Source organism: Miscanthus floridulus, chromosome 4 (assembly GCF_019320115.1).
Source record: "Miscanthus floridulus cultivar M001 chromosome 4, ASM1932011v1, whole genome shotgun sequence".
NCBI classification, from domain to species: domain Eukaryota; kingdom Viridiplantae; phylum Streptophyta; class Magnoliopsida; order Poales; family Poaceae; genus Miscanthus; species Miscanthus floridulus.
Window position 1 is genome coordinate 87,831,328 of NC_089583.1, and position 16,556 is coordinate 87,847,883.

Genomic DNA, 16,556 nt, shown 5'->3' on the forward strand with positions numbered 1-16,556 from the left:
ATTTACATGTGACGATTCTCTTCTTTAACTCTGATCCGTGAGACACGTGGCTCACAGGATCAGTCATTACGCTCCCATACATTTCATCGTTCGCTGTTGGCATGTTTCTGCTCCTAGTCTCGTAATCTTAGCACGAGCAGCAATGGCAATAGTTTCAATCCCATCATGCAGGGTAGGGTCCACAGTTTATGAACACCGCGTTGTTACAGTAGTTTGTTATCTATATTTAACTGGCTAGGTTGGTAACAAAAAATGCCCCAAGATTTATCCTTAATAGAAAGAAGGTATGGTCAGGACTCAGGTGATGCACTGACATGGGAGGATTTAATGGTATTCCTAGGAATACCCAACTTTTTTTTGTACAAGTTTTAGTGTATATATATATATATATATATATATATATATATATATATATATATATATATATATGTATGTATGTATGTATGTATGTATAATGGTGTATTTCTATGATCTGTTCGCTATTTTAGCCCCAAAAATACCTTACATCCCTTCTCCCCTCCCAGGCTCGCATCGCAGGCCGGCCCATGAGGCCCATCTCGCTCACCGGCTCTTCCAGGGGACCATGACTCCACCGCGGCACGCCGGCACCGCATCGAAATCCTAGTACAGTGGGAGCAGATAGCTTAGCTTTATACCGAAGTCAACAAAGTTTGTTTTGACAAGCAAGTTGATTATATTGCACATTTGCAGCACTAACTACTGCTGTTAGGTACACACGACACGACAGTTGCACAAGAGAATTTCTTGATGTGACCATCCAACCAAAGACCAAAGCACTGCCAAAAGAATCGCAGCTAACAAAATTTTATCGTCCGTTATTAATAGAAACAATGATGACTGCCAGAAGTCGTCAGAAACCTGCTAATAATTTTCATGCAGCGGCGGCGTCAAACTCGTCGGCTCTCAGCGTCGTGCACCGGCACGGCCCATGCTCGCCGCTGCAGGCTCGGGGCGGCGAGCCGTCTCATGCGGAGATCCTGGACAGGGACCAGGACAGAGTCGACTCGATCCACCGCCTGACCGCTGGCCCGTCGACGGCCGACGACCCGGCCAGCGCCTCCAAGGGCGTGTCCCTGCCGGCGCGCAGGGGCGTGCCTCTCGGCACGGCCTACTACATCGTCTCGGTTGGCCTCGGGACGCCCAAGCGGGACTTCCTGGTGGTGTTCGACACCGGCAGCGACCTTTCTTGGGTGCAGTGCAAGCCGTGCGACGACTGCTACCAGCAGCACGACCCGCTCTTCGACCCGTCGCAGTCGACGACCTACTCCGCCGTGCCGTGCCGCGCGCCGGAGTGCCGGCGGCTCGACTCGGGGTCCTGCTCGTCGGGCAAGTGCCGGTACGAGGTCGTCTACGGCGACATGTCGCAGACGGACGGCAACCTCGCGCGCGACACGCTGACGCTGGGCGGCCCGTCGTTGTCCGACCAGCTCCAGGGGTTCGTCTTCGGGTGCGGCGACGACGACACCGGGCTGTTCGGCAAGGCCGACGGTCTCTTCGGCCTCGGCCGCGACAAGGTGTCGCTGGCCTCGCAGGCGGCCACCAAGTACGGTGCCGGGTTCTCCTACTGCCTGCCCTCGTCGTCGAGCGCTGAGGGTTACCTGTCCCTCGGCAGCGCCGCGCCGCCCAACGCGCAGTTCACGGCGATGGTGACCCGCAGCGACACCCCGTCCTTCTACTACCTCAACCTGGTCGGGATCAAGGTGGCCGGCCGGACGGTCAGGGTGGCCCCCGCCGTGTTCAGGACGGCCGGCACCGTGATCGACTCGGGCACCGTCATCACCCGCCTCCCGTCCCGCGCCTACTCCGCGCTCCGGTCGTCGTTCGCGGGCCTCATGCGCCGGTACAAGAGGGCGCCCGCGCTGTCCATCCTGGACACGTGCTACGACTTCGGTGGCGCTGCTGTTCGACGGCGGCGCCACCCTGAACCTCGGCTTCGGCGGGGTGCTGTACGTGGCGAACAAGTCGCAGGCGTGCCTGGCGTTCGCGTCCAACGGCGACGACACGTCCATCGGCATCCTCGGGAACATGCAGCAGAAGACGTTCGCCGTCGTCTACGACGTGGCCAACCAGAAGAAGATCGGCTTCGGCGCCAAGGGCTGCAGCTGAGACTAGTCGTCATCAATCGGCGTGGCGTGCATGCATACGCCCATTGGTGATTCGATATACGATTCATTGTTTCATATATACAAGTTGACATATAGGGCAAGTTGATCATCACGATCCGTAATTCCCCGATGAGAAATGGAAATAAAGATGGTCGAGCCGAAAACTCTGGCGCTCCGGTATGCATGGAAGGACAGCGCGGCTGTCGCCGTCGTCCCTCCCTTTCCTTTCTTCGACCACGCCCAGCGCAGGAATTTGGCTGGGCCGCCCCCTACAAATCCACTCCGTCAGGAAGCACACACTCATCGGTCCCTATCGCAAATTCTTCCGCACACCAATCTCACCATCTGTTCACAACAACACAGTGAAGGCGTTCAAGATCCTAGCTTCGTGGTGTTCGCGCTTACTCCTTTGCGCGATCGGGTCCGCGTTCTCGGTGGTGATGCCCTCTGCCGCGGACCCCGTGATGGCACCTGCCGCTCCGAAGAGCTCCCTCGAGGCCATGCTCGACACGGTAAAGAAGCGTGGAGTGCAGGAGCAGGACGACTCGTCGTTCCTTCCGCCGTTGCCACCCCGGCCTAGATGCCGTGGCCGGCCGCCCACACCAAGACAACGGTCAATTCCTCCTCCTGGATTCAAGGTTGGAAATGGTGAGGCCGTAGTTGCAAGTACAGATGCCAATTGACGAGAAGGCAGATGTTGGTATGGGCAGCCGGCGACATCCTTAACAACGGCAGCGCGTGCACGACGGCGGCGGCAATCGTGCGGACGGCGAAATATGTGCTGTGCCCGCCGTGAAATCTTACTTTGGAGTAGTAATTTTGTACCGTCACTCAAGTAGTCATGTGAGTTGTGACAATGGCGCAAGGCCCATTATTTTTCGTTGCAAACTTGCGTATTATTTTACATCTAAAACACACAAACAAGCGCACATTAACAAGTATCGGTCATGTGTCCTGCTCATGAGCGCATCGACCATGACGCGCGCGCTGACGAGACCCAGCCAAAGCCAAGCTAAAGCTACGGCACGCCGTGGTGGTTGATGGCGTCGGTGGCCGTGCCCCCGGGGCGCCTGACGGCCCCTGCTCCTCCTCCACCTCCTCCCAGGTCTCGCTGAGGCTGGACGTCGTCGGGGCGCTTCGGCTTCGCCACGGGGATGGCGGTGCCTGGGACGGTGGGCGCCTCTGTGCCGGTTCCGCCGTGGGGCACGTCGGAGACGGGGAGGTGGCCCTGCGCGCCGTAGCCGCGCATCTTGTAGTCCTCGAGGCCTTCGTACTGCACGTACGGGCTCGTCTCCGTCGGCAGCTGCACCGTGTCGTTGTCGCCCTCGTCGGCGGCCTTCCGCTGCTGCTGCTGCCGCTCCTTGGTCGCCTCCATCGCCGTGTGCCCTTGGCTTGATTCGCTGCTCGCGGAGTCGCGGTTGCACGCTCCCTTGTGGATTAGGATTAGCCGACTAGGTGCTTGCGCGATGTTTTGTGATCCGACACGACGGAATCGCGCCTCCATTTATAAAGGGTCGTCACGTGAGTTAGGAACATAGAGCCGCGCGCTATGGCCACCTCGCCTGTTCACGGAGCGGCGTGGCGAGCAGAGAGGGTGCCCTCCTTGGACACGTGCCAAACAAAGGATGGGAACACGAATCGTCGTCTCGTACTCTCGTTCAGGGAACACGAAACATTTTCTAAGTTCAGGCAAAAGTTCGCTGGGAGAGCTGAGCCAGTTGATAGCCAACGACTACAGGAACACAAAAGCTGTATGGCAACTCCATGTCTCCATGCCGATCTGAAACACAAGGACTCCGTGTCTCCATGGCGATCTATATAATCATCTGCTTGGTGATACCAACTATCCGGTCGGTGTTCTGCACAAAAGTCTATAGTCCGCACACCTCCACGCCTCCGCGCGAAGTCCGAAATCACGAAACGACCGGCGCGAGTGCGTCGTCCGCGTTCCTACGTACAGGGTCCGCGTCAGAACAAACTTTTGCAGGGTCCGCGTTGCTACGTAGGCCCCGTTCCCTTAGCTAAAAAATAAACTAAAACACGGTCACGACTGATTTATTGTTAGAGAAAAATATTATTCCAACTAAAAAATAAGATAAAAAAAACATATTATAAAAGAAGCGTCCGTATAGAGTCCGCATCAGAACAAACTTTTGCAGAGTTCGCTTTGAAGACGGTCCGCGGCCTCGTCACATTTATAAATCCAGAAAACACGTACGGGTAATATAATTACAAAAGGAACGTACAGGTCCACAAGATCATCACAGCAATATCTTGGAGCCCCTCCTCCCAATCTATGTACATGCTCGAACTGCATCACGGCAGCTGTCACAAAGGGGATCAAAGGTGAGGCTAATTTTTCTATCCTTCGATCTCTCAATAAAAAACTATTCATTATTCCTCTTTATTTATTTTTTGAAGATTCAATTTCATGCCTTGAAGATTGGATTTCATGCCTAGATGTTCATGTCCATGATATGAAATTATACAACACTGACAAATTGTAAAAAATTGTTGCTACTACTCAGTGCCTAAAGTTGTTTCGATACACATATCTGCGTTCGATACAAAGTTCTCGAAGCTCATGCGTCTATGTCTGATTACTGAGCTCGATAAAAAAGTTTATGTCCCGCCATTTATCTAGTAAAAAAATTAAAACAACTTGGTTTTGACTTTCGTGACTACAGAAACAAAACAGAGCTAGGGTCGCCCTAGGTGTTGGACAAATGAGAATGAGGTGTGTATCACATGGCAGTCTTCAAATTTTCCCTTCTTTTTTTCCCTCTTTCTGAAAAACTGACAAAAAGTTAAAACAGAGCATACGATGGAACATTTGCTATCCGAGTACTTTACATCTGACTCAAGCATACGATGGAACTTGATGGGAATTTTTCTATACGAGTAATTTATATCATCTGACTCAAGCTTTGGTAGATTATCTCCTCACAAACGCAAAAACACCTATAAGCACATGAATAATATGCTCGACTCATGGTCGGAATTCGACAAAACAATGCTCGACCTCAGTCATGATCTGCAACTTTGACAGCCAATAGGGGTAGTGGCACCGCCGGCAGTGCAACAGAATATTTATACTTAACCAAAAGACATTAAAACTTGTAGTAACTAGTAATACGTGCTATTGAACTACGAGCACAGACCACCGACAAACTGTTCGAAAGGTATCACACTACCACGGATGAAGCCTGATCCACACTCTCGTAGCTGGCAAACACAAAATCGATACGGGCGAAAAGCAACGAACAGAGGACGGCTACGAACCAAATAAGGATAAAATTTTAGCCGGCAGGCTTAGTCGACCTCCTCCATCTTGCTCTCGCCAGCGTCATCCTCCAGCGGAGGCATCTCGGCATCAGCCTCAGCCGACTCATCCAAGTCGATGCTCAGGCCCAGCTTGAGCATGCGGTGGATTCTTGTGCCGAAGGTGTTGGGGTCGTCCAGGCTGAAACCGGAGGTCAGAAGAGAAGTCTCGAACAGCAGCATCACGAGATCCTTGACTGACTTGTCATTCTTGTCAGCCTCGGCACGCTTGCGGAGCTCATCCATGATTGGGTTCTCCGGGTTAATCTCCATAGTCTTTTTGCTCGACATGTAGCCAGCCATGCTCGAGTCCCTCAGGGCCTGTGCCTTCATGATCCTCTCCATGTTGGCAGTCCAGCCATACTCACCGGTGACAAGGCAGCACGGTGAGTCCACAACGCGGTCAGACACCACCACCTTCTCAACCTTGTCACCCAGAACCTCCTTGATGACCTTGCACAGGCCCTCAAACTTCTCCTTCAGCTCCTCCTTCCTCTTCTTCTCGTCCTCGGTCTCATCAAGCTTCAGACCCTCCTTTGTGGCAGAGACAAGCTTCTTTCCCTCAAACTCCTTGAGCTGACCAACAGCATACTCGTCAATAGCGTCAACCATGTACAGGACCTCATAGCCCCTCTTCTTCAGCTTCTCCAGGAAGGGGGAGTTCTCCACTGCCTTCTTGCTCTCGCCAGTGATATAGTAGATGTCATTCTGTCCCTCCTTCATCCTGGTCACATAGTCCTTGAGGCTGGTCAGCTCATCACCGCTCTTGGTGGAGTGGTATCTCAGAAGCTCAGCAATCTTGCTCCTGTTCTGCGAGTCCTCATGGATGCCAAGCTTGAGGTTCTTGGAGAAAGCCTCATAAAACTTGTTGTAGTCCTCCTTGTTCTCCGCAATCTCAAAGAAGAGCTCAACACACTTCTTCACGAGGTTCTTCCGGATCACCTTCAGGATCTTGTTCTGCTGAAGAGTCTCACGAGAGATATTGAGGGGAAGGTCCTCAGAGTCAACAATACCCTTAACAAAGCTCAGCCACTCAGGGATCAGCTCCTCACAGTTGTCCATGATGAACACCCGGCGCACATAGAGCTTGATGTTGTTTTGCTTCTTTTTGGTGTCAAAGAGATCAAAGGGGGCCCTCTTAGGAACAAAGAGAACAGCCTTGAACTCCAGCTGACCCTCCACAGAGAAGTGCTTCACAGCCAGATGCTCCTCCCAGTCATTTGTCAAGCTCTTGTAGAAGGCAGCATATTCTTCCTTTGTGATCTCTTCTGGCTTCCTCATCCAGATGGGCTTCTGTTTGTTGATCAACGACCACTCATGAGAAACCTCCTTGATCTTCTTTTTCTTTTTTTCCTTTTCTTCCTTCTCCTCGTCAACATCCTCAACCTTGCCCTCCTCAGTGTCTTTCTTCTCTTCCTCATCTTACAACAACAACAACAACAACAAAGCCTTTAAGTCCCAAACAAGTTGGGGTAGGCTAGAGTTGAAACCCAACAGAAGCAATCAAGGTTCAGGCACATGAATAGCTGTCTTCAAAGCACTCCTATCTAAGGCTAAGTCTTTGGGTATATTCCATCCTTTCAAGTCTCCTTTTATTGCCTCTACCCAAGTCAACTTCGGTCTTCCTCTGCCTCTCTTCACGTTACTATCCTGACTTAGGATTCCACTACGCACTGGTGCATCTGGAGGTCTCTGTTGCACATGTCCAAACCATCTCAACCGGTGTTGGACAAGCTTTTCTTCAATTGGTGCTACCCCTAATCTCTCACGTATATCATCGTTCCGAACTCGATCCCTTCTTGTATGACCGCAAATCCAACGCAACATACGCATTTCCGCGACACTTAGCTGTTGAATATGTCGTCTTTTCGTAGGCCAACATTCTGCACCATACAACATAGCAGCTCTAATCGCCGTCCTATAAAACTTGCCTTTTAGCTTCTGTGGTACCCTTTTGTCACATAGGACACCAGACGCTTGCCGCCACTTCATCCACCCTGCTTTGATTCTATGGCTAACATCTTCATCAATATCCCCGTCCCTCTGTAGCATTGATCCTAAATATCGAAAGGTATCCTTCCTAGACACTACTTGACCTTCCAAACTAACATCTTCCTCCTCCCGAGTAGTAGTGCCGAAGTCACATCTCATATACTCAGTTTTAGTTCTACTAAGTCTAAAACCTTTGGACTCCAAAGTCTCCCGCCATAACTCCAGTTTCTGATTCACTCCTGTCTGGCTTTCATTCACTCCAGTCTCTTCCTCATCTTCATCATCAGAAATTTCCTTCTCGGTTGTCTTCTCAGTCCACAAAGAGATGGGGTAGCTGATGAACTCAGAGTGCTTCTTGACCAGATCCTTGAGGCGACGCTCCTCAAGGTATTCCAACTGCAAACAGAAAGTTCAAAGATGATATCAAGCAAAACCAGCAGGTTTTACAACAAATCACTTCTTTACACAGAGCAAGCAAACGTATTATACTGAAGAAACAATGAGGTAATCGACAGGAGAATGAGATCATGTAACTTGTACTGTAATCTTAACAAAGAACATACTGCACAATTAATATAGCAAAACAAGCATAAAAATAAGCATTACTAATTCTAACATGGCTTCACAAAGAATACAACCATATAATTCATAGCAGAATCACCAAGTGGAACCTCAAAATAACTAGCATACAACTACAAAGTTTACTTGATTGTTTATAAATATTATGGCAGCAGAGGAGAATGTGTATCCCAGAAAGAAAATTAAGGCACAAATCTCTCAGAAAATATGTACCCCCATTAAAATGGCATTTTACATGTCAAATTAAGCTAGGCGCAAAATGCTGTAGCCACAGTGACAATGCCACGACACTAATATCATGGTGCAGGTATAGATGAACTTGTCAATCTAAGACAGTGGTAGTTCACAGATTATGTTACAACGAGCATCACTCTATATAGGTGCTAGTTTCAAATTAAGATCAGCCTTGCAAAAGATCACGCTGAATTTTTGTCCCCATACACTAAAAGTATCAGAATGAAGCATAGGACGACCTAGCAACTAAGAGTTTATATGATTAACATGTAGATTAGATGAGCTACTGGCACCGCATAATCCCCATCAACAACTAAACATAAGCACAAGTCAATAAGTCATAGAGTCCCAAATATAATAAATCTAGCAAGCACACAAGTCATGAACTACATATCACAGCTGCAGATCACAAACAGCTCCAGATTTTTTACATACAAATCATAAAAGTAAGATTTAACACAGTTAGCATACCTGATCGTCCTTAAGGAAGAGCGTGATCTTAGTACCCCTGCCAAGCTGCTCCCCAGATGTATCACGAGTGACAGTGAACGACCCACCGGCCTGGGACTCCCAAACGTACTGCTCGTCGTCGTTGTGCTTGGTGGTCACGACGACCCCTCAGCGACAAGGTAGGCGGAGTAGAAACCGACACCGAACTGTCCAATCATGGACACATCAGCACCAGCAGCGAGGGCCTCCATGAACTCCTTGGTCCCGGACCTGGCGATGGTCCCCAGGTTGTTGACGAGGTCGGACTTGGTCATGCCAATGCCGCTGTCGATGATGGAGAGAGTGTTGGAGGCCTTGTCAGGGACAAGGTGGATGAACAGCTCCGGCTGCGCATCCAGCTTGCTCTTGTCCGTGAGGCTCTCGAACCTGATCTTGTCCAATGCCTGCAAAAATCAAAACAAAACATGAAGCAACTTAGACTGCAGAGAAACAGAATCAATCGTTCAGAACTCGCGAAACGGACAGATTTGTATCGCTGACGAAAAGCCCGCACATCATCTCGCAATGCTCAGATCAAACCACATCATCTCGGAATGCTCAGATCAAACCAGAAGGATACATAAAATCTAATCTAATACAGTAACGCACAGATGTATTCAGATTTCGAGAAGGATGGAGGCAGCTTACATCAGAAGAGTTTGAGATGAGCTCGCGGAGGAAAATCTCCTTGTTGGAGTAGAAGGTGTTGATGATGAGGGAGAGCAGCTGGTTGATCTCTGCCTGAAAGGCGAAGGTCTCCGTCTCAGTCGCCATGGTGACCTTGATTCCTGAGCTCCGAAGCTTTGGAGGCGGCGGCTAGGGTTGGAGACTTCGGCGATTGCAAATTTTTGCAATTACACTCTAGCACGATTTGTTTAGTATTTGACAAACTTTATTCGATCATGGACTAACTATGCTCAAAAGATTCGTCTCGTGATTTACAACCAAACTATGTAATTAGTTATTTTTTTACCTACATTTAATGCTCCATACATGCGTCCAAAAATTGATGTGATGAGAAGAGAGTGAAAAAACTTGGAATTTGGAGGTAATCTAAACAAGGCCTTGAGGGGTTTTCGGATCGAGAGGACTCAGAGGAGAGGGGCCGCGAGTAAAGATGCCAACGGCCCCCCTGATACCCGATACCCGACGGGTATTTGATCCATCAGAGAACGGGGATGAGATCATATCTTTACCAGTAAGCATCTAAATGGGCAAGAATCCATCCCCGACGGGTATAGCGGGTACGAGAACGTTCCCTGTTTACCCGTCCCCGTTACCCGTTGGGGAACCCGACTATTTGAGTTGTCATGTGAGTATTAGGCCCTAAAGAAGCTCAACATAGATATTTTGGTCTAAATATAAACAATCATATATATAGTTTGTGTATTCTATGAACCCTAGTTCAATTTTTCCTCATAATCTCCGCCAGTAGCACAAGCACGCCTGCCTCACGAGCGCTCGTGCCCCTCGCGCCCTCAGTTCGGTCTCTCTGCCACCTTTGCTCGTCCTTCTCGCAACCTCGCTCTTTCTCCTCAACATCTCCGAGACTCCGACACTTATATCCAGGTGAAGAAGAAACGTCTCCGATTGCAAAGCTGCGACCCCAAGTGTCCTTGTTTATCGGGTATGTAGTACCCGTCGGGTATCTATTACCCGGCCGATACCCGACGAGTACGGAAATGGGCAAGAATCTATACCCGAGACAGTTAACGGGAACGGGGACGGGATAAATTCTCCGTAGCGGGGAAGAGAACGTTCCGACGATACCCGATGGGTACATCCCCGTTGCCATCCTTAGCCGCGAGGCGCGGGGTAAGGTACTATTTAGGGGAAATTACCTGTGTGCCATTATTACAAAAAAGATCGTAATGCTCCGTGTGGCTTTGAAAATGTTCAGCGGTCTTCAGTGCCACTGCTCTAATTTTTTGTGCCCTCCATGCCACTGCCGTTAGTTTGGCCTCTAACGCCGTCAACTGCAGGTGTGAAAAGTCAAAAATACCCTTAAGTGTAAATATGTCATTAATTTTTTTTGAGCATCTTAACGACTTAAATGAAAAAACTCAAAATTAGAAAGTTGTAGATCTCGTCGAGTTGTATATTTTTTATATAAAAATTATTTCCATTTAATTCCGCAAAAAAAATTCTAAAATATATTAATCATATAAAATCATATTTTTTTGTGGAATTAAATAAAGATAATTTTTATATGAAAATCATAGATCTCGACGAGATCTACAACTTTCTAGTTTTGAGTTTTTTTATTTGAAGTCGTTAAGATGCTAAAAAAAATAATGACATATTTAAACTTAAGGGTATTTTCGACTTTTCACACATGCAGTTTGACGACGTTAGAGCCCAAACTAACGGCAGTGGCATTGAGGGCACAAAAAAGTTGAGCAATAACACTGAAGACCGCTAAACTTTTACAAAGACATACAGAGTTTTTAATGGCACACAGGGAATTCCCTAAGTAGTTATGTGGTGCCGCAGTTTTCGAATGTTCTACATGGGCCTAAAAAAGCCCGGCGAGGCCAGTGTCGTTGCTAATTAGTGGCCACGGGTTAGGTATGCTTGGTTTCCGTTGCTCAAGAAAAAAAAACCCTGCTCAGCGGAGCATACTCTGTCAAAAATAAAAATAACGTAATCTAATACAATGCCAAATTTACTTGAGTTTTACTAAATAAATAAAAACATTAATATTTATAATACCAAATAAATATTTTTAGATTTACCATATACTTGCTAGAAGCATATCTCACGCATTGCTACAGGACTTTCTTTAAAAAAATGTTATATACATAAGTTAAACCCACGTGTTCTCATATCCATTCTTATTAAAATTGGACAAGACAATGAAACAATACAATAAAAAACTATCAAAATTAGGTCAAACTATACGAAGATGGAATGACAAAACAAAAATATGTGGATATCTTCTATATTTCTATATATAATGTTGAAAGTACTAATTGCATTTAGTGGAGATGCCGTGAGTAGTTTAAAGTTAGTGTGGTGACATGGCTATTAGTGGAGATCATGTGGATGGTTAGTGGGAGATGTCGTGGATGACTTGTATCTTGAGATCACATAACTTGTAGTGGAGATTGGCTTTATAAGAAAATAATAGATAAGAGATATATATTTGGTGTCTTAAACATTAAAATTTGTTTATATATATTTAGTCAAATTTTAGACACGTTAACCAAAAGTACACCTAGAATTGCAAACTTTTGTGCATAGAGAAAGTATAGAAGAGTCAGGCTAGCCAAGGCCAGGCTCATGCAACTACTTCTTGCTGTTTACTTAATTAAAAACGAGAGAATTATCTATTTGGCACTGAAACAAACCAGTGTTTCGTATTTGGCACTCGAAAATTTAAACTTTCTTATCCGGCATCAAGTTGAAATTTCCTTTCGTAAATAGCACTGCCATCCATTTTCATTGATCAATCTGTTTGTTGACTGGTTTGACCGTGTCAGTTTTTTCTCTATGTCCGATGTACCCCCTGTTACATACACACAAACGACTCCCACGCCGCATCCCTCCACACCGCCCATGCAGCCGCCGCTGTCGTCGCAGTTGCTCCCATCGCCTCCCCTTCCTCTCTCCCTCACCCTCTCTCTCCCGAGGTGGCGGCGCTGTGGCGGGCCCCGAACGCAGCGGCCTCCATGCGCTGCGCGTGGCCATCCTCTGGCGAGGTGGCGCGCCGTAAAACAACTTGGTTTTGACTTTCGTGACTACAGAAACAAAACAGAGCTAGGGTCGCCCTAGGTGTTGGACAAATGAGAATGAGGTGTGTATCACATGGCAGTCTTCAAATTTTCCCTTCTTTTTTTCCCTCTTTCTGAAAAACTGACAAAAAGTTAAAACAGAGCATACGATGGAACATTTGCTATCCGAGTACTTTACATCTGACTCAAGCATACGATGGAACTTGATGGGAATTTTTCTATACGAGTAATTTATATCATCTGACTCAAGCTTTGGTAGATTATCTCCTCACAAACGCAAAAACACCTATAAGCACATGAATAATATGCTCGACTCATGGTCGGAATTCGACAAAACAATGCTCGACCTCAGTCATGATCTGCAACTTTGACAGCCAATAGGGGTAGTGGCACCGCCGGCAGTGCAACAGAATATTTATACTTAACCAAAAGACATTAAAACTTGTAGTAACTAGTAATACGTGCTATTGAACTACGAGCACCGACCACCGACAAACTGTTCGAAAGGTATCACACTACCACGGATGAAGCCTGATCCACACTCTCGTAGCTGGCAAACACAAAATCGATACGGGCGAAAAGCAACGAACAGAGGACGGCTACGAACCAAATAAGGATAAAATTTTAGCCGGCAGGGCTTAGTCGACCTCCTCCATCTTGCTCTCGCCAGCGTCATCCTCCAGCGGAGGCATCTCGGCATCAGCCTCAGCCGACTCATCCAAGTCGATGCTCAGGCCCAGCTTGAGCATGCGGTGGATTCTTGTGCCGAAGGTGTTGGGGTCGTCCAGGCTGAAACCGGAGGTCAGAAGAGAAGTCTCGAACAGCAGCATCACGAGATCCTTGACTGACTTGTCATTCTTGTCAGCCTCGGCACGCTTGCGGAGCTCATCCATGATTGGGTTCTCCGGGTTAATCTCCATAGTCTTTTTGCTCGACATGTAGCCAGCCATGCTCGAGTCCCTCAGGGCCTGTGCCTTCATGATCCTCTCCATGTTGGCAGTCCAGCCATACTCACCGGTGACAAGGCAGCACGGTGAGTCCACAACGCGGTCAGACACCACCACCTTCTCAACCTTGTCACCAAGAACCTCCTTGATGACCTTGCACAGGCCCTCAAACTTCTCCTTCAGCTCCTCCTTCCTCTTCTTCTCGTCCTCGGTCTCATCAAGCTTCAGACCCTCCTTTGTGGCAGAGACAAGCTTCTTTCCCTCAAACTCCTTGAGCTGACCAACAGCATACTCGTCAATAGCGTCAACCATGTACAGGACCTCATAGCCCCTCTTCTTCAGCTTCTCCAGGAAGGGGGAGTTCTCCACTGCCTTCTTGCTCTCGCCAGTGATATAGTAGATGTCAGTTCTGTCCCTCCTTCATCCTGGTCACATAGTCCTTGAGGCTGGTCAGCTCATCACCGCTCTTGGTGGAGTGGTATCTCAGAAGCTCAGCAATCTTGCTCCTGTTCTGCGAGTCCTCATGGATGCCAAGCTTGAGGTTCTTGGAGAAAGCCTCATAAAACTTGTTGTAGTCCTCCTTGTTCTCCGCAATCTCAAAGAAGAGCTCAACACACTTCTTCACGAGGTTCTTCCGGATCACCTTCAGGATCTTGTTCTGCTGAAGAGTCTCACGAGAGATATTGAGGGGAAGGTCCTCAGAGTCAACAATACCCTTAACAAAGCTCAGCCACTCAGGGATCAGCTCCTCACAGTTGTCCATGATGAACACCCGGCGCACATAGAGCTTGATGTTGTTTTGCTTCTTTTTGGTGTCAAAGAGATCAAAGGGGGCCCTCTTAGGAACAAAGAGAACAGCCTTGAACTCCAGCTGACCCTCCACAGAGAAGTGCTTCACAGCCAGATGCTCCTCCCAGTCATTTGTCAAGCTCTTGTAGAAGGCAGCATATTCTTCCTTTGTGATCTCTTCTGGCTTCCTCATCCAGATGGGCTTCTGTTTGTTGATCAACGACCACTCATGAGAAACCTCCTTGATCTTCTTTTTCTTTTTTTCCTTTTCTTCCTTCTCGTCAACATCCTCAACCTTGCCCTCCTCAGTGTCTTTCTTCTCTTCCTCATCTTCATCATCAGAAATTTCCTTCTCGGTTGTCTTCTCAGTCCACAAAGAGATGGGGTAGCTGATGAACTCAGAGTGCTTCTTGACCAGATCCTTGAGGCGACGCTCCTCAAGGTATTCCAACTGCAAACAGAAAGTTCAAAGATGATATCAAGCAAAACCAGCAGGTTTTACAACAAATCACTTCTTTACACAGAGCAACCAAACGTATTATACTGAAGAAACAATGAGGTAATCGACAGGAGAATGAGATCATGTAACTTGTACTGTAATCTTAACAAAGAACATACTGCACAATTAATATAGCAAAACAAGCATAAAAATAAGCATTACTAATTCTAACATGGCTTCACAAAGAATACAACCATATAATTCATAGCAGAATCACCAAGTGGAACCTCAAAATAACTAGCATACAACTACAAAGTTTACTTGATTGTTTATAAATATTATGGCAGCAGAGGAGAATGTGTATCCCAGAAAGAAAATTAAGGCACAAATCTCTCAGAAAATATGTACCCCCATTAAAATGGCATTTTACATGTCAAATTAAGCTAGGCGCAAAATGCTGTAGCCACAGTGACAATGCCACGACACTAATATCATGGTGCAGGTATAGATGAACTTGTCAATCTAAGACAGTGGTAGTTCACAGATTATGTTACAACGAGCATCACTCTATATAGGTGCTAGTTTCAAATTAAGATCAGCCTTGCAAAAGATCACGCTGAATTTTTGTCCCCATACACTAAAAGTATCAGAATGAAGCATAGGACGACCTAGCAACTAAGAGTTTATATGATTAACATGTAGATTAGATGAGCTACTGGCACCGCATAATCCCCATCAACAACTAAACATAAGCACAAGTCAATAAGTCATAGAGTCCCAAATATAATAAATCTAGCAAGCACACAAGTCATGAACTACATATCACAGCTGTAGATCACAAACAGCTCCAGATTTTTTACATACAAATCATAAAAGTAAGATTTAACACAGTTAGCATACCTGATCGTCCTTAAGGAAGAGCGTGATCTTAGTACCCCTGCCAAGCTGCTCCCCAGATGTATCACGAGTGACAGTGAACGACCCACCGGCCTGGGACTCCCAAACGTACTGCTCGTCGTCGTTGTGCTTGGTGGTCACGACGACCCTCTCAGCGACGAGGTAGGCGGAGTAGAAACCGACACCGAACTGTCCAATCATGGACACATCAGCACCAGCAGCGAGGGCCTCCATGAACTCCTTGGTCCCGGACCTGGCGATGGTCCCCAGGTTGTTGACGAGGTCGGACTTGGTCATGCCAATGCCGCTGTCGATGATGGAGAGAGTGTTGGAGGCCTTGTCAGGGACAAGGTGGATGAACAGCTCCGGCTGCGCATCCAGCTTGCTCTTGTCCGTGAGGCTCTCGAACCTGATCTTGTCCAATGCCTGCAAAAATCAAAACAAAACATGAAGCAACTTAGACTGCAGAGAAACAGAATCAATCGTTCAGAACTCGCGAAACGGACAGATTTGTATCGCTGACGAAAAGCCCGCACATCATCTCGCAATGCTCAGATCAAACCACATCATCTCGGAATGCTCAGATCAAACCAGAAGGATACATAAAATCTAATCTAATACAGTAACGCACAGATGTATTCAGATTTCGAGAAGGATGGAGGCAGCTTACATCAGAAGAGTTTGAGATGAGCTCGCGGAGGAAAATCTCCTTGTTGGAGTAGAAGGTGTTGATGATGAGGGAGAGCAGCTGGTTGATCTCTGCCTGAAAGGCGAAGGTCTCCGTCTCAGTCGCCATGGTGACCTTGATTCCTGAGCTCCGAAGCTTTGGAGGCGGCGGCTAGGGTTGGAGACTTCGGCGATTGCAAATTTTTGCAATTACACTCTAGCACGATTTGTTTATATTTGACAAACTTTATTCGATCATGGACTAACTAGGCTCAAAAAATTTGTCTCGTGATTTACAACCAAACTATGTAATTAGTTATTTTTTTACCTACATTTAATGCTC

General features: G+C 47.4%; 2 protein-coding genes and 2 pseudogenes across 2 annotated transcripts; 1 reads left to right on the forward strand and 3 right to left on the reverse strand.

Moving 5' to 3' along the window:
- The first annotated feature begins 851 nt into the window (after positions 1-851).
- On the forward strand, positions 852-2,158 carry LOC136548767 (aspartyl protease family protein At5g10770-like). Its single transcript, XM_066540175.1, is given in 2 exon segments — positions 852-1,909; positions 1,911-2,158. Coding segments are annotated over 2 exon segments (1,275 nt in total). The 3' UTR covers positions 2,128-2,158.
- An 840-nt stretch (positions 2,159-2,998) lies between these two features.
- On the reverse strand, positions 2,999-3,574 carry LOC136549934 (uncharacterized). Its single transcript, XM_066541367.1, has one exon. It carries the CDS (start codon positions 3,499-3,501, stop codon positions 3,145-3,147), a length of 357 nt encoding a protein of 118 aa, XP_066397464.1. The 5' UTR covers positions 3,502-3,574; the 3' UTR covers positions 2,999-3,144.
- A 1,576-nt stretch (positions 3,575-5,150) lies between these two features.
- LOC136549932 (heat shock protein 81-1-like) lies at positions 5,151-9,568 on the reverse strand (annotated as a pseudogene).
- A 3,185-nt stretch (positions 9,569-12,753) lies between these two features.
- Positions 12,754-16,396, reverse strand: LOC136549933 (heat shock protein 81-1-like; annotated as a pseudogene).
- Positions 16,397-16,556: the final 160 nt, after the last annotated feature.